The sequence below is a fragment of the Castanea sativa genome, chromosome 1 (genome assembly GCF_040712315.1).
Source record: "Castanea sativa cultivar Marrone di Chiusa Pesio chromosome 1, ASM4071231v1".
Classification (NCBI taxonomy): Eukaryota; Viridiplantae; Streptophyta; class Magnoliopsida; order Fagales; family Fagaceae; genus Castanea; species Castanea sativa.
In genome coordinates, this window is record NC_134013.1 from 13,607,033 (window position 1) to 13,625,900 (window position 18,868).

Sequence of the window (18,868 nt, forward strand, 5' to 3'; positions counted from 1 at the left end):
GGAAGTTTGTTTCATATAAATATTTGGCAGGATGGAGCTGGTGACTGGTGAGTGTTTTTAAGGAGAGTGGGCTATGTAAATATGTTATGGCCTTGTGGGCGTGATGAGTGCGACGTATCGATCGACAAAAGGGAAGATTTCGTATCTCTTTCTCTTTGTCCGTTGTATTTGAAACTGTGCATTTCTTACTTCTTCCATTTATTTATTTATTTATTTTGGGGTAACGAAGTATGACTATGAATTAACTGTATTACTGTGTGTATCATTCAATAAAATATGACTATGGCAGATATATTATGTGTTAATTAATTAATATTATAATTGTGGAAGATTGACCTACGTTTCACCTTTTAATCGCATTTTCAACATGTCCTATAGGCTTATAGGTCAAAAGGATTATTATTTTTGGCCAGAAAAAAAGGAACAAAAGGAATTCATTTGGTTTGAACTTTGATACTTTGAATTCTGTAGTTTCTTCAGTTCATCTGTGGGTGTGTTGCGAGCGAAGGGTACCTAGGATTCCACACTTAGTGGTGTAGTAGGACCCATGATTGATAACCTTGCCTCCCCACCAATAAGCCGCTCCATTACCATTAAAAAAGCTTGGTTGAGCGCTCATTTTCACCAGTAATTAGCACTAAGGTATTTTCTGATTAAGGACCTGTATCTTCTAGTCCTCCATTCAATATTTTTTCCCAGTCAAAGTTGAATCATTTCGAGGTGATGCAACATCTTTGAGAATCGAAGAAACAATAAGCATATTAGATTATCAAGAACACTCGATTACTTGGGTTGGACTGAGCAGAAGGAGCCTAACAAAGCTCAATTAGTCGTCCTTATTTTGGTAAGCAATCTTATCACTTCTCTCGTTCTTAGACTTTGCTTTGGAATAAACTTCAAATGTAATTATTAAATGAGCAACGTCAAAGATATAACAAAAATTTATATCCTTTTCACAATCTCTTCAGATGGTTAATTATGATTCAAGAAATAATTCTTTCATTTGGTCGTACCACTAACTATGTAATATTATTTTTTTCAGTATTTTTTTTTTTTTTACAAGATAGAATTTATACTCTAGCCTAATTTAAATGTATATGTGTGTGGAGCTCCTTCCTGAAGACTTGAACCCCGGCCCTTGCCTTCCACACTCCACAAGCACTTATACCTGTGGAGTGACCATCGCACCAAGAGTACGCTGCGCGGTAGTTATTTTTTTCAATAGTTAAGATATAATTAAACTTATAGAATCCGTTTAATAACACTGACTTTTACTAATATACCAAAAACATCAATTAATTTTTTATATAAGCAAGATTTGAATGCAAATTTATTATTTAATAATCAAATACTTTACCTATTGAACTATTGTGAACTTGTAGACCATAATGCAATATTACTTTTATTATACAACAATCATAACATGTCACATTAATAGATGTAAAAATTATATGTAATTAGATTAATTGCCACTGTATATCTCGGTTTTTCACTTGGGAGAGCCAATAAAGATACACTTGATTGGGCATATTTTTGAAAAATTAACTTATAAAAAAACAGAAGGGTGTTGTAAAAGTAGATTGGGACTGAAAATTTAGTGAGTTTACGAAGTCATATTAGCGGGAAGAAAAATCTAGCTAGGGCCATTTTCATTGTTTTCATTATGTGTATACTTAAAGTTATATCACAATTAGGTAGATAGTGGGAGAGGGGAAAGGGTTTAGAGCCGCAAACGTCGTTACCACTTAACTATCACTTGAATCCCATAATTCTAGTTAATTTGTTTGGGAATAGATAACATCATAAATCAAATATTTGTGTGTGTGTATATATATATATATATTTATTTGGAAGAGAACACATTGGTACTATTGTTAGTACTATAAAAAAATCAGCACGCAAGAAATTCATAAAATAGCAAGTACTAGTAGTAATTGTCGAAGCTAAAGAAATAACTTTGTACTAACAAGAAGAGAATCACCATGAGAATAAAAATTCACCACCTTCTTGCCAAGACCTACAAAGATTTTCGGCAAATTTGTTTAGGCCTTTAATTAGTTGTTTTTGTTATTAATTTTATTTTTTTTTTAAATTATAACTTTTAATGTAAAAAACCTGAATAAGGTCATGTCTGTTTTAGGATTTCTTCTAAAGTCGAAGAGATTTGGATTTGTGATTTTCTCAATTTTTTCTTTTTTGGTAAATTTTCATTTTTTTTTAGTTAAATTTTATGATTAACACAAATTATGGTGTTTAAGAGTCTCCTAACCGCCTTTGGTGTACTTTAGGGTTTCCTAAGGGTCTCCTTGGATTTCTTTTTCTATTTAAATGAGTTGTAACTTCCAAGAGGATTCAGTTTTTTCATTAATAAAATTTTAGAAAGAGTTTTATTATCTATTTTATGGTAGATTTCAGAATCGTCCATGTGAATTCAAGTGTTATTATCTTGAAACAAACATGGTTTGTTTATTTTGGCTTTTCTACGTGTGTTTTACCAAATATTATTAAAAAATATTATTTATTATCTGAATATATAAAAAAAATTGAGAGTCCACCAAACTATGAAGTAAATTGATGGCCAATCTATAGTATTGCATCATAGGATCTAAGCCTTCCACGCCTTAACAACAGAGGACAAGCATTTATTTATAAGACCCCAAAAACGTAAGGATGGCCTAAGAGGGGAAAGATATTAAGAACTTTATTTCACTTAGTTAATTTTGTTGCATAGACATCTGATGAACATTCTACAACAACACCATAGTAAGAACTCCACCGTCGATGACATCAACCATAAAGTGGAATATAGTGATCAAATGCTTGATATTAACCACTTTTTTAATGTGATGCATAATATTAACTTTTATTTTATCTAGCGTGCCACCCAACCTCTACTCTTACTAACCCCATCTTAAATATGGGAAAGATAATACATATATGAGATGTCTCAGATAATTTACATACAATATATACAATTTTTTACTACAAAAATATCTCAATATTTTCTTAAGTGGATTTGTCAACCCATCATAGGTTAAATGAAATAATATTCTTGAAATAATAAAATAATGTTGTAAACAAAACAATTAAGGTGATTGTTAATGAAATGCTGACATGGCAAAATCTAGACCATTAAATCATTAAAGAGTGGTTAAGATTTAATGAACTTTACTTGGTAGAGTACCCTAGGAACTTTAGAGGATCTGAATCCGTATGTTATATATATATATATATATATATATATATATATATATATATTATACTGAGACTCATCACAACTTAAAATAAAGATATTGTAAAAATATTATGAAATTTTGTTGTGATCCTATAATTTCTCTATTTGTTATTACCATGCCTAGGATTTGGTTTGGTTTATGGTTGAAGCTAAGAAAGATCCATCTTATAGGTAGATAACTCTAATCCTCTTAAAGATAAACATTACAGTGTTAATCTCAAAATCTTATCACAATTGAACTAGTTTTTCTCATAAAACTTAAGCTTGGATCCAGTGTGCAAGAGACCTATCAACATCATCATAATTGATCATAAGTAAACATGTGTCATAATTTTAACAGTGCAATTTCTTCCTTCACACTATGGTACCAGTTCCTGCTAAATCAATGTGTGGCATGTAATTTATTTTTTTGCTGAATAAAAAATGAGATCTCTAATGTAGACTCATAGTACCACGTATTCCACCCAGACTTTGTTAAGACTATTTCCTACTAAGCAATAAAAGAACTCGTATGGAAAGGGTTCAACGGTCATGATGAATGATGGATAGCTCCTAGTCACCTATTTGTCAAATAACGTGAGGCTGGAGCGGAAATACATAATAGAAGTAACTCAGATTCTCTTTAATCTTCTTAGAAAAGAAAAAAAGATTCCCCTTAATCTGAAACCGATTTTATCTTAAGCCTTGTCATATTATGGTCAGTTAGCGAAGACTCATCAGTTCCCTTAGTTGGCCAACTCCTTTTCTTCGCTTCCACAGGGAGAGAGAGAATCGGGTGTGCCTTTCGGCATCAGAAACGAGGGATGAAAAGGGGTTAGGACTTATGAGAGAGATGTGGAGAAGAGAAAAGGCAAGAAAAGAAAAGACTGATGGAAGGAGTGGAGGCATATACATGTAGCATAGAGGGGGGGTTTCATCAGAAACGAGGTGAATGGGGAAGAATAACTATGATGATCCTTTGATCCTTCTAAATATACTACTACCCATGTCAATGAACCATCCAATCTCTGATTATTTATCCGTCTTTTTTTGAGTCTCTCTCAGTCTGAATTCTGAAACCACCTCTCTTTCACTTTCCTTATCAATTATTATTAATTACACCCCCATCCCTCTCTCTCTCTCTCTCTCTCTTATTTACTGTACTTGATCCATCACATCTTAAATAGAACCCATCTGCCCCCTCTCCTTTCTCCCATACACTTACTATTACTCACTCTCTCTCCCCTTCTGCGTGTTTATATATGAGTTTGAATGTGTGTGTGTATGGATCTTCAAACGGTGAATACAAGGACTGGGCTTTGCTTTCATGTGGGTTTAGCAAAGGGTTTCTAACAAAGTTTATTGGCATTCTGTCCACCTCCATTAATATAAGAAAAACATTGTCCTTCTATCTCTCTCTCTCTCTCTCTCTCTCTCTCATGGAGGTGGGCATACTGCCAACTGAGCTATGTTGGCTTCTCTTTGTAAGACCCTCGTGATATATGATGATATTTCCCCTCCATAGCTTTAGCTGTTCTCAACTGTTGTGTGATAGAGACCAAGGTATAGAGCAACATGATAATGTTTTGTTGGCTTCTACATCTTCTTTTTCTCTTTTCTTTTTTTAATTTACTTTATGTGATTTTACTGATGGTGAATTATCATGCAGTGGCAGTTTCTGGACTTTGATGCTTATCCACTTGAGAGCACCCGAACTTTACTCTTGTTTTGTTCCATGTTGTGTACTACAATTTCTCCTTCGTGTGTAATCTATGTTGCAGGTTCAGATATCTTGTCTTTTTATATGGACTTGATTACAAACATCATGCACAGACTCTTCGGTTTCTGTTTGATCATATATATGTAGATCTTGTTTGACTGCTATTTGGGAACCCCTAGTTTTCTGACCTTTTTTTTTTTTTGTTTTTATCACCAAACATTTTCAAGAGGGTCTTGTTTTTCACTCTAATTTCTTGTTTGTATTCTGGCCTAGGGTTTTTTTTTTTAGTCTCTTTTTTCTTTGCATCTAATTCAGGGAAGCTTCAAGAGAGAGAGAGAGAGGAAAAAAAAAAAAGCTTTTGAAGGATGAAGTCATGAAGGTCTACCAGTACATTTTACACAGGAAAAAAAAAAAGGAAAATAGAATTTGAAAAGGTGGAGGCTATAGTGGAAATCAGAAGACACGCATTGCTTACCAAATAAAGAGAACAAAGACATTATTTTGTCAGAGCTCATGAGACCGAAATGATGACTTCATTGAAGGGCTTCAAGCTGGACCTTGCCTTTATAATGGTCTTCATTGTTTATTGCCTTTATGTATAATCATGTTAATTATAAGATCATAGTCAAAGGATACTGAGATTTCAATCTTCATAGCTTCATGCATGCCTGTCTGTTAATTTTTACCTTTGGAGTGAAACCTTTTAATTGTTTTTTTTAGTCCAAATTCGATAGAAACCGGTTTAATTGTTAATTGTCAGTTATCTATTTACTAGTATAATTATTTAGATCATAAGTTGCTATTGTATTTATCTTTATGTGGTTATGTATACATATAATTTATACCAGTTGGATAAAATTAATATGCTTAGTTTGATAAATCAATTAATTAGTGATCCAATGTTTCACTAAATTTTTGTTGCTTATTATACAAAATCCTTTTTTTTTTTTTTTTGGTTTCCTGATATCCTCTTCCTAAACTATGCATTCAACAATTATAAACACATTCAATTTCACACTTAACATGTCAAGAAATTGATCAATGCATAATAAAAATAACATCAATAATAGACCTAGAAAATATTGTTTGCATTGTAAAAGATGGCAACTCTATAAGTAAATGTTGTTTATAACTTAATGAATTTTGTTAAATTATGATGTTAAAAACATTAAGAAAAACTTCCAATTTTTTTTTTATAAAACAAGTAATTGATATTTTTGATAATTTTTTATATTTTCTATAAAAGTAGTATTAAAATAATTTATTAATAAATGCTCTTTCAAATTAACAACTTTTTTTTTTTTTGAAAATTCAAATTAACAACTTGCTGGATATAAAATTGGGTATGAAATTAAGGTGATTAACTATAGAATCATCAAAATATATCTTTTTTAGTCAAAAATTAAACGAAAGTTAATATATCATTTGAAACTGTTAGAATAATAATAATGGAGCAATAAATTGTAATTCATCCTAATTATTTGCTGGGCTCCTTCAATTTAAATTAGGGCAGGCTATATGTACCTTAAAACAAAATTAGGGTAGCCTAGATATTTACTGATACAGAATACGTTTCTCTGCACCTTCCAAACCGTATCTGTAGGCTCATGATTGAGGACTGACAGTGCTTTTAAATTATGTTAAAACGTTACCCACTCACATAGTATAGCGCGTAGTAAGGACATCCAATTATTATAAGAAAGAGAAAACCTTTTTATCTTTGAGAAAAATAAGAAAGAGAAAACTTATTGACCTATTCTGTACTAAGTACAAACCCTATTAACCTAATCATCATAAATAGGTTGGTAAAAATGGTAAAAGTCACACCCACCTTCTCTTTTTTCAGTACCACTACAGTAATTTTTTTTTTTTTTTCCACACTATCATACCCAATTTCACAATTTACAATTTACTTGGTGTCATTTTGTAATTAGATTTCAACAATTATACACCCATACAAGAATTTAATTAAAAAAATATTTGAGTGCACTAATAACAAATTTAAACATATTGTAAATTTGAGTGCAGAATTAGGTATGTCCCTCTAGACTTTTTTTTTTCCTAGCTTGTTTGAATTCTTAGAAGAAGACTATATATTTTTTCGTTCTTTTAATGATCTAGAAGAAGACTATCTGAGATCATGCAGATGTTACCAAATAAAAGCACTTTTCAGTGTGGTCAAACTTTCGAGTAGTTTTGATGGCCTTTCAGCTTTCTTAAGCGCTTGGCTTTGAGCCTAAATATCCGTATATTTTGCAGTTTCCTATTCCTCTTTATTCAACCTTTTCAGGCAATGAGTTTTTGAAATTAGTCAAATGTATGACTCGGTGAGAGCGAAATAATAGAAAAGTTGATTGTTGGGGACGATTTTCTTGGTCTGGAACAGCTATCTTTGTTTAGTTTAGAGCTCTCCTTCGATGAACATAGTCACATACCATAATATTTTTCTTTCCTTTTGTTCAAATGGTATTGTATAATTTAATTCAAACCCTACATGATTATATTAGATAAGCGTGATAACATGCATTAATTATTGCCTAAAAAGTATAACTACTTTAAAAGCCCAGCTTAGTGTAATGCCTAACCTTTTTTTTTTCCTCCCTTTATTTTGCTTATCAATATATAATTATATATGTATAGTAGTCCCTTAAAATATATATATATATATGTATGTATAGTTTTTTAAAATAATTTTACTTAAAAAAAAATATGTTTAGGCCATTTTTTATTTGTTGAAAGTGAATAAATACTATTACACCTAATAATTGGTATATATCAACAAATAAGTTAAATCATTTTTTTCTACTAAAAAAAATAAAGTTAAATAATTTTTTTTTAAAGCTAACCCAAACTCAATGATACTATTACTGCATGTGTAACACACTATATACATCATTATAAATTATGGATCAGCTCCATTGGTTTGACCATTAGAATTTTGATTTGTCTTAGATTCTGCTTATGCAAAAAGTTTTATCCTCTTTCGATATAAAGTTGATAAAAAGTTTCTCAAAAAAAAAAAAGTTAACAAAAAAAAAGATCTCGTTTTTTGTAGAAAACTATAAGCTTTTTTTTTTTTTTTTCTTTTTGAGAAAGTGTAGAAAACTATAAGCTAAGCAAAGAGAAAGAACTCCAAGAACTCCCCAATTCTAACGGACAAAATCCATGTTTGAAACCTCATAAAAAAAATAACTGTGTTCTGACTGTCTATATATTCCTGCACGTGAAATTAGATCCATATTTTAAGAACACAACAGAACAATAAAGATAAAGAATCACAGTAAAAGGAAGAGAGACCTTGAACTTCTAATATGATGATTGTCCCCATGAAGTTATTACGACAACCCTCAGAGACAAATGATGTTTGTTGCTTTTAATTCTATCTTTCACCAAAACGAAACTATATCAGCATAAACCTTTTTTCTTTTTTTCTTTTTCCTTTTTGATGCGATATATCAGCAGACTTTAAAGTCACTACTAACGCATGCTGTGCCTACCAATCAATTATGGATGCAAACTATAATACTCTATATTCTTAGGTAGTGGTCACCTTATCTTTTTCTAATGAACTAAACGGCGCTATTTGTCACCGTGTAAGGAAAGGTGTTATCTTTTTCCAATATTTTTCATCTTTCCCCTCTATTTTACAAATAAATTTGTTAAATTATGTATAAATTTTACTTAACTACCCTTTTCATATTCTTAAAACTTTGTAGAATCATTGATTTAAAATATTAATGTTTTATTTTTTTTTTATCATGTATAAACTTTTGGAGTATTGAAAACACACGTTCCCAAAAATATATAAGTAAATCTTTATATGGCCAAGAACTTTGTAATTTGGCTAGTTAGCAATTTTTGATGTTCTTAACGGAGAAATTCAATATTCAAATTCCTTCTTCTCATTTTAACTACGAATTATATGATAATAAAAAATATTTATGTGAAAAAAAAATTATCTTCCAAAATACACTTTCATCTTGCATTTATAGTTCTTTTGAGCAATGCATTTAGATTGTTAGGGATATAGGAATGCATGAATTTTTTTTATAAGAAGAAAATATATGATTTTTGTGGTTAAAAGTTTGGAACATTTTCTATTTTGTCATCCATAAACAAAAGAAGATTTTTTCATTTATTTTTTTGTCATTTTACATTTCTTATAATGCGTTATATATTTTAAGGCAAATAAAAGTGACATTTATTATTTAATTTATTTAAAATTAATTAATTAATTTTTATGTTTTCTAAAATTATTATTATACTCTATTGTGTAATCTTAAATTTCTTTAACCAAAAACTTAATTTTAAAATGTTTAAAGAATGTTAATTATAATAAATACAATTTCAAGGATAATCTTATACAGTCTTACACATGACTTATTGAAAGAAATATTTTTTTAAATCATTTAAAACCGACTTCATGAATTATATTGTATCATGTTACAAATATGGTTCGGCGTGTAAAAATTATTCATATATTTAGTTTGACCCCTAAAAAAATCTCCCTCTAAGACACTTGCTTTTAAATGAATCAATTCTTTCTATTCGACCATCTAGAAGAGTTCTTTTCAAACCAAAAAAAAAAAAGAGGAAAAGAGAGAGAGAGAGAGGATAATTTAGAAGAGTTAGAAAAGTAATAATACTCCAATCACATAATTTTGAAAATTTTAATTTGAGCCTAGACTCATCTCATGTTCTGCGAGCATGCTCAGAATTTTTCTTTAAATAATTTCATTTCTATAATGCATTTTCTATTCAGAATAAGTAACAGTGACGTGGAAAAGTTAAAAATTTCAGTACTTTCGTATAAATTTAAGTGATTAGATGTTATAAACTTATAATTATGGATAAAATTGGTATAAAATTAGTTTCTTATTCAGTAAAATTGTTTTACCTCTTGCCATTTTAACTTTTATTCCAATTTGTCTTCTTTTTTTTTTTTTTTTTTGGAGATCAATTTGTCTTTTAAACGTTCTCCATTTTTTTTTTTTTGGAAAATTTAATATAAATCGGGATAATTTTGATATAGTAAAAAGTAGAGATCAAAAAGATTTTTCCAATTATAAATAGTTAAATACAAACCATAACAAATTTAACGCTAAACTAACTACATCAAATATGGATTAAAAAGAAACTTATTGTTATCTTAATTTAATAAAACAAAATGTTTACGCTATAAATTCAAATCCTATAATATTTATAAAAATAAAATAAAATAAACTAACGGATATTTTAATGAGAATTAAAAGTTGGTAGAGTTGAGTTGTAACAGTACTTTTCGGTAATCATCACTGAATGGATTGGGCTCAGATTGGAAGGATGGAGATTGGAGAGCAGCTAGTACCCAAGTCAAAAGGCCTGATGAAATGAGGTTGGATTTGTTTGGGCCAACTCATTTGATTATTGAGCAGATTGGCCTGTAATGGTGGACCACGTTAACCAATATAATTGACTTGCTTTAGATTTGGTTTTCTTTACGACCAAGAACATGAGTTTTTAGGGGGGACAAGAACTTGTCAACTTGGTCCTTGAAAGCTTTGTATCATTCCAAAATTTATTCAGTATTTCTGAAACAATATTCCCTCTTCAGTTCCACTACAAATTGTCTGTAAATTTGTGAGAAAAGATTGCTCTAGATTTCAGAGTACTTGGTTAGTGGGTTAAGACTTAAGACGGTCTGCCTCTTTGACAATTGAACAGTGATAGAAAGAGAAGAAAAAAAAAATCAGAAGCAATCTAGTAAAAAAATTTTAAAAACAAAACAAAAGGCGATATGTCATCTTAAGGTAAAACATAAAACTGATAAGGCAATATACTCTCTTCCATTCGTATTTTTACAATTTTTATTTTTTACCTCCACTATCATGTTTTAAAATGTGGATATTTTCACATCAATTGTGAATATTGATATAAAATAGTAAACATAGTTACATAAATGATTATAAAATGATATTTTTCCAAACTGATATGCGTTATGGAGTTTTTTAAGAGTGGGGAAGGATGAAATTGATTAACCCAAGGGCTTTTTATTGTTGGATTTTGTTAACAAATGCGTTAAGATGCATGTAATAATTTATTAAATAATGTTGTTATACATTTTGCAAAAAATAAAATCAATCTATATATATATATATATATATATATATATATATATATATATATATATATATATAGAGCTTTAGGAGCAATAGGAGCGCCAAATCCGGAAGCTTTTCCAAAAAATTTGATCTTGGCATGGTGTCAAAAGTAATCAACAGAAGAATCATCACCAATGGGTAAAACAATAATAATATTTTTAACTATAGGTGAATACATCATTAGTATTAGTTTTGGTGCAAGCCGGACAAGTAGAAACATCAATGGAGTGCCAGATATGCCAAATATATATATAATAAATTTGTGCGTGTAAACCAATGAATCATTATCAAGAGTTTTTTTTTTAAGTATACATTATAGCTCATAATTAAGTATTTATTAATCTTTAACTTGTGCCGTTGGGCACTCGTTAATATGACTTCCTCTTCTTCTTGTTCTTCTCTTTTAATTTTTTATTTTTTTGTAAAAACGGCTGAGCTACAAGAGTAACAAGACTCGCAATTAATTTTAAATTTATTCTTACCTTTTTTGTTTCTAACTTCTCCAACCTGATTGCTTAAATAAATCGGTCTGCTATTGGGCCAAGATGCTTATAACCACCACTCAACTAAAATGGAATCGTTATTTCTCTCTGTTACCACCTCAAATTCCGAGGATGGAGCAATCATACCTCTAAAACTGACCCAGATGATGAAGGTACTTAGTCCATTGTCCAAGATTTGACAATGTCTCCTGGTTACCTGGTACATAGTATTAGTAACATGAAGATCAGTGCAGGCAGATTATGTTCGACAGTTGAAAATCCCTGAAAACGCGAATCTCTCAAGAACCAGTGAGCATGGTCCAACCATCCAATATTGATTTGGTTTTGTTGCATTATAGAAACAATGGTGAAGATTTTCGCAAGACTTATAAAATATTTTGATGTCTTACAGAGGACATGAAAGCCAAACCTACAAGAGAAATTATGCAGGATGCTATCTTCCGTTGTGTAATTACTTGCTATTTGCACTACTTCCCTCATGACTGCTGACATATGCTTCTATTTTTTTTTTTTTTACATAAAACATAAACAATAATAATAATGACAAAAAGTTATTATATTTGAGGAAAAGAATTTAAAGCTCAAATTCAGGAGCTTGAAATGCCGCTTTGATTAAATATCTCATCGTGCAACTATCTTGAAAGTGTTAAGTAGCTTAAGCCCTATCCAAGTTCTGAGTGCATTGTTTTCACTCTCATAATTGCTTTCCGGTTTCAAAGCTGCTTTTACTCCAAAAATACATCTGCTTCAACAGCCCCATCATGCAATCTGATGAGCCAAACTCAAGTGCAATGCATATGCTGTGGTCTTCCGGCCAGGTTCATGACTGCTTTTAAGAACTCGAAGCACTCAATGACATATTTCCTCTGAAAGTAGTTTTTGAATTCATATCATTCATTTTCTACTATGACTCCATTGGCCAAAACAGTTGAGATTTATATTAGATAAAATTTGCATCATCTCCCTTTCAAACTTTACAAAAAAAAGCAGGTCCTAGCTACCTCCATTCTTTCGGAACTGCTTACCTATCAAGGCAACTCAGCAAGTGTTAGCAATCTCTCAAAGGTTGCTTTCAAACACACCTACTTCGTAGTTTGAAACTGGGCACTAAGCAATATAAAGGGGGAAAAAAAAAGATTCCTGCAACATAGATGAATGACTACTACTTGCTGAGAGTTGCAGATGGGAAGTGGTTTATGATGATGCATCTGACAACTGATAACCATCACTCCACATGAACCATCCACCCACACACACAAAAACTATGTACCAGATGCAAGCTACATAAAGAATCTCTGACTATGTTATTATAAGAGAATAAACACGATTGTGTTTCTAATCTTAAGTACCAATCAAGCTACAAATGTGTCTGTCAGCTGCATTTGACAGACAAGTTATCTCAAACTGATTCAGAAGCATGCCAGATTCCATGAAGGCACTGAGATTCCCATACTGTATGGTGTATACTCGTAATTCTACATCATTAAAAAGTTACTTTTCTAACTTCTCATCTAGAGCGTACCTCAAACTCTTTACAGCATGATGAGTCCTTCTACTAGGGCTTCCAGTTGTTTGACTAGAAAGGAATGCTGGTATTGTGAATGGAGAAGCACATGGTGAATGTTGATTTGAGAAGGGGCTCTGTGACATCCACTTCTGTTTGGGAAGAGAACAACCAAACCTTTCCCGGTCATACAGAGAAGTTGACTCTGCTGCTGCTGCTGCACGTTGCTTGGTGGCATCATCTACATATAGGAGATCATCAATCCTTGCCATTATGTTGAAGGCTAAGCTTTCCATCACTCTGGAATAGCTCTCAAGGATTGACTGCCCAACATCCTGCAGCAGAGACAAAAATTAGTCTTCCCATTTAGCATATATGTTCTTTCACTGTGTGTGATTTTGGAGGAGAAGGGAGTGTGAGGAGTTGTAGAGGCACTTCATAAAAAAAGTTTTCAAGTTCCTCAATTGGTCCATGAGGACCTGTATCATGCCTGCATACAATCCTGAAATGCATTACCTACTAATGTCCTGCAACATTAGTTTTCATTTTGTCAATGTTCATGTCTGAAAATGCCACAAAAGATGCTACGATGGCATGAGTTGAGGATAATATTTGCAAAAGAGATCTCTTTGTTGGGATGACATCACATGGTATATATTACATTGCTCAAATTGATATGCTGACCAGAGATACTATTGATACCTAAACAAAACAACCATCACAAAACACAGAAAGAGGATGACAAAAACTGTAAGTCTCAAATGAAGATAAATGCTTAGGAGCTACACCTTATTATACTGAATCTTGCTCATGTCCAAAGCAGTCTGTGGGAGGCCAGGGAACCGTAGCCTCAAATTCTGTAAGAGGGTCTCAGCCCGGTATGCTAGAAGCTTACTCTTTTCTATATCACCTACAAAGCCCTTAACCTTGCCACCCCATGATGACTTTCCAGCCTTTGCATGAATTGAATGACCTTTCGGATACTTCTGCCTCCAAATGTGCACTGCAGCCTCAATCCTGTTTGCTATATCCAGAGTGGTGTACTCTGATGAAAGGTCTAAATAGTCAAGAAGACACTCGGGGGAGAATTGCTCGGCAGTAATGTAACGATATATGATTTCTCCTAAACAAGCTTTTCCACTCTGAAAAATTAGTAGAAATCATGATGTGGTAAAGAATGAGAAAAATGAAGAGAAAATATACTAAACAAGTTAATTTCTTGAGCTGTAACAAGCTCTTTGGAAGATAAAAATCTAATTGCCCTTAAAATCAATAGACAAGAGAAATCCTATACTAGTCCATGATGCATGAATCATTAACAGAGAATATAATTAAGATCCTAAAATGATTGCATGATAAAGAATCTAACAAGACTAGGCAGATTGCAACTTGAGATTACCTAGTGCATCCAACTACAAACCTCCTTTAGTGGGAGAGATAAATTGGAAAAATAGAACAGTGCTTACATAAATTACCATCATCCAAGGAAGTTTAAGGAGAAAAATAAATTAAAATTAAGATTTATTCTGTACATAATTTGAATGAATGAAATGATCTTGCCATGAAATATGGGTATGTAGACATGCAGAGACAGTTTGAATAGAAAGACAATGTCTCTTGATTTATTTCAAAATCATAACTACATGTATCTAGCTAGAAAGAAAGAAATTGCGTTGTCCACCAAAGGATAAAACAAAAAGACTATCATACAATCATGGAGAATTGGCATTGCATTTTCTTCTCATCCAAAACATATCAAAGATCTTATCATGGCAAGGGCAAGGGCAAGCACACCACCAAAGGCAATTCAGAAGACCAACATATGCATGACTTAGATTTTTTTATGTAGTGACAGAGTATAGGAAATATTTACAAGCATAGGTTGCACTTGATTTCAGAATGTAAGCTCTAGGTTCAGGAAAAGGAGACAAATTCTCAACATTAAGAACCTCATGTAGGGAGAAAATCCCCATAATCCAGACAAAGAAACTTGTCATCAAAATTTTAATGCCATTATTACCAATATGGAGATAAATTTAAAAGGTCACATACTCAAGCATCTGCATCTCTCACTATTAAACAACAATAAATCAAGGTCACATTTTAACAGGAAGACCGTAAACTGAGCTGATCTCATATTAATATCATTATAACTCAAGATTATCAAACAAATGAAGCCTCGTAGCTAACTGGATTCGATCCGAATGATTTGAATGAGTCACATATTTACTAAAATGAGAACAAACTAAAATCTACTTGATAATGGTAGGACCGTAGGAACTTCATTGCTTGCTTACTAGTGTTTTTCAAGTACCACATTACCAACACCTATGCCTCTGCATATGTGTATGATAGTACTTGCACTTGTGTCCAAAGTGACTAATAATTTGTGAAGGATTGTGTTCACTGGAAGTCTGGAACCACAAAAAGATTTAGAGAATGTTAATCTAATAAGAGTAACAGTTAACCATCCCGCCATTCCTGTCTTAAGGGAAAAATAACCTGTATATGAAGAAATTTCTGCAACCCAACAGTAGTTTTAACTGATACAGCCTTCAAAGAAAAAAAATGTAGTTAACCATGGGCATGTCTTTGCTCACATGTTGCAAAAAAATCTAACTGTATAGAGTTTTATGTCCCTTAAAAATGTAATTTATCAGAAGCTAAACACTCTGTAATTCTCCAAATTACTTTACTAAATATAAGTGAATCAGTAAATCTCAGTAAAAATTCTCTATTATACTAACTACCATGAATAAATTGCAACAATCTATTCAACTTATCAAAATTAATGATGGTAGAAGGTCTAGACCTTGTTACATCTGCAAATCGTTGAAGAGTTGTTCACCTAATATTCATACCTGACTCACAACCCATGTATTTTAGTAGGAGAATACAACTTTAAAACAGAACAGAGTCCTATACCTTGGGCAAGCTGTCCAAGTAAGCAACTGGGATATCCATCTCAGCCAGAACACTGCTATTAATTGCCAAGGCAGCCTTAAGGATCTGATTTGTGCATTCCCTGGAGTGCTGCAATTTTTTCCTTACATCTTCAGATAAGCCATTTGGTGGGACCTTAGGGAAGGGGAGCCACCATTTCTCTTCCTGCCTAATTGAAGGTCTAATAGGGGATGTAGATAAATGATATGTATCTATGTCATTAGTTCCAGCTACAATTATCCCACGATCAACATAATAAAACTCAGAATCGTGAAACCCATCAAGAATGCCAAGCAGCATTGCATCTAGTTTTTTGAGTGCTGGAAGGTTCACATATAGGTCCGAACGGGGCCGAGTTACCATAACCTCAAAGGTCCCACCACCTGGGAATTCTTGCACAGATGGAATGAGCTCTACAATGGAGTCACTCACACATAAAAGCCATTCCATTTCTCGACACCACATTGATTTCTTCTGTGGAGCCAATGGCTCCAGCTTCCACAGCTCCCCAAACACAGTAGCTGCCACATATAATTCATGCTAAGAATATAAGCATACACAAAATAGAACAAAATCAACTAAGTCCACTGTTGAGAAAACCATTTAAAACACACAAAAAAAGGTTGTACCCAGTGCACAAAGCTCCCACTTTTGCAGGGTGTGGGAGAGGCAATTGGTAGTCAGCTCTAACCCCCCCCCCCCCCTCTTTTTTTGCACAAAAACTGAAGTTTCTAAAGCTAATGTTTTCTATCACATTTTGTTTCATCCCCCAAATAACAAAAACTCACAACAAATTACAGATGCATTAATCTTCTTCTTCTTCTTCTTCTTTTGCGCTTTTGACAGACTCTTAGCACAACAAAGGGATAAAGTTAAGTAAAATCAATTATCATGTTCAAATATAAAGGAAGAAACAAACCAGAAAGATTTGTGATGGCATTAGAGATAGCAAGAGCGGTACAAACTCCCTTCCCACCGCCTGACATATCTTCTCCAAGCAGAAGCTTAGCAAACCGCTCTTTCATCAACTCTATTTCTGCAATCACATAATACATAACTTCGGATTAAGCCCAACAAGTTGAAAGAAATTTAGTAACTTAACATTTTTGTTTTGTTTTTTTGTTCTTCTGGTTCACAACAAAACCAAAGTAATCAGCTGAACTGAGGTCCTGAATCCTGAAGCTTATTTTAACCGAGTAAATTCCAGTTTTCCAGTTCTCCTAAGAGCTAAGCATGTTAAACTTTATCATATTAGGACACTTTGATCGTGAAGTTTTAAGTGACTATTTTTTAGTCCCTTGGATGACCGGCGATGACTTTAACTTAAGGAGTACAGAGAACTTTCGCCATCAAAACAGAATCAAAATGCAAACATAGTACAGATCCAATGTGTCATCGGATGTTGTAAGAAATACAACAACCGACATTGTAAGTAACACATTGGAGTAAAACTACGACAGAGTATAATACGAAACAGTCAAATCTTTGTACGGAAAAAAATTGAACCGTTCGATCTTCCAAAAATAAAAACTGAATCCAAATATGACCGTTAAATTTTCCAAAAATAGATAACTCCAAGAAAGAGAAAAGAATTGGAAACAACTAACCAGTTAACTCTCTCTCCGGTTTCTCAGTCTCGTCCTCCGCCGGAATCACGACGTGTCTGCCGCCAATCACCGACAAAGTGACCGGAACCTGCGCCGGAAAAGCTGAATTATCGGAGAAGGCTGTTCCGGCGGCGAGCGGAGAAGGCTCTGAATCGCAATCGTGGTCGTAGTAAGGCCGACACAAAAAGCCACCACCGGAACTCTCGGACTCGCTGACGTCCGCACTGAGACTGTAGCTCTCGAAGCGCTCGCTCAATCGTTCGAGCTCATCTTCTGACGAAACACTCCCCATTTGATCAAGAAGATCAAACACAACGCGAATCAAGGATCATAATGAACCGTACATTTTTTCCCTCAGATGATGATGATCGAATTATAGATTGAACTGTACACCAAATTTATGGTCTCTCAAAGTAAAGAGACTGAGCAGAGAGTGAAACAGAAAAGCAAATAAAGCTGATACTGCGGCTACTGGCACTGAGAGTGAGTGATACGTGCTTCTCTCTCCTTTTTCTCAACTGTGTTTGTTTCGCAATCATGTGGTTTGATGAAATTGAAATTGCCGCTGGGTTTGCGTTAACAGCAGGGACCACCACGGAGACAGAGGAAGCTACTTCCTTTAATAAAATTGATGATATGCCCATGTTGGGTTGTGGAGCGTGGAAGGCACAGCCTGGGGAATTTTTTTTTTGGGATTTTACTGTGTCAAATAGTAACATTTACGAAATTTTATATGAAAAAATAGAAAAGTTATCAACTTTTTTAATGTTTTTTTTATATATATAAAATAAAATTTCTATTTTAACTTAATTTAAGTGTATGTATAGGTGTAAAGTTTTTTTTTAGAAATTTGAATCTCGCCATTATTTTTACATTTTACAAGCACAAGCATTTATACTTATCGAATATCTATTGCACAAAGAATATACGATTATTGACATTTTTTTAATTTTAGATAAAATATTTTTAAAAATAAATTATTAACGTGTATTTTTAATTTTAGGACACACGTTTATATAAATTTATTTTTAGTACTAGTGGGATGACAGTAATACACGCGCTGAGGTACCTTATGTAGCTTGCTATATAAGCTCGTGCTTGGCTTAGGTCAATGTACGGAGGGAAAATAATTTTATGGTTGGATTCTGCTAACTAGTTTTTAATGATAAGTGTTACTTGCTATAAATGATAGATCACCAGTTCGAGTTCGGAAATTAATTAATATAAAGCTTGACTT

At 32.7% G+C, this 18,868-nt stretch overlaps 1 protein-coding gene across 2 annotated transcripts; it reads right to left on the reverse strand.

The window, feature by feature from the left end:
* Nucleotides 1-12,118: 12,118 nt before the first annotated feature.
* Nucleotides 12,119-18,227, reverse strand: LOC142621775 (rop guanine nucleotide exchange factor 1-like). Of its 2 annotated transcripts, XM_075795134.1 has the most exons (6): nucleotides 17,632-18,227; nucleotides 16,944-17,060; nucleotides 16,007-16,545; nucleotides 13,870-14,223; nucleotides 13,100-13,416; nucleotides 12,119-12,602 (listed from the first exon to the last, which is right to left on the reverse strand). In XM_075795134.1, the coding sequence occupies exons 1-6, from the start codon at nucleotides 17,921-17,923 to the stop codon at nucleotides 12,599-12,601; spliced, it is 1,623 nt and encodes a 540-aa protein (XP_075651249.1). In that variant the 5' UTR covers nucleotides 17,924-18,227; the 3' UTR covers nucleotides 12,119-12,598. The 2 variants fall into 2 exon arrangements, with proteins under 2 accessions (XP_075651249.1, XP_075651248.1); XM_075795133.1 differs by lacking the exon at nucleotides 12,119-12,602 and having other exon boundaries at nucleotides 12,859-13,416.
* Nucleotides 18,228-18,868: the final 641 nt, after the last annotated feature.

What these genes read in the sequence shown, in the direction of transcription:
- LOC142621775 (XM_075795133.1), bottom strand. Translation starts at nt 17,923, where the DNA reads ATGGGGAGTGTTTCGTCAGAAGATGAGCTCGAACGATTGAGCGAGCGC. An exon ending in ACCGGAGAGAGAGTTAACTG is followed by an intron (nt 17,061 to 17,631) that starts GTTAGTTGTTTC and finishes ATGTGATTGCAG; the next exon opens with AAATAGAGTTGATGAAAGAG. An exon ending in GCAAGATTCAGTATAATAAG is followed by an intron (nt 13,417 to 13,869) that starts GTGTAGCTCCTA and finishes TCTCTGCTGCAG; the next exon opens with GATGTTGGGCAGTCAATCCT.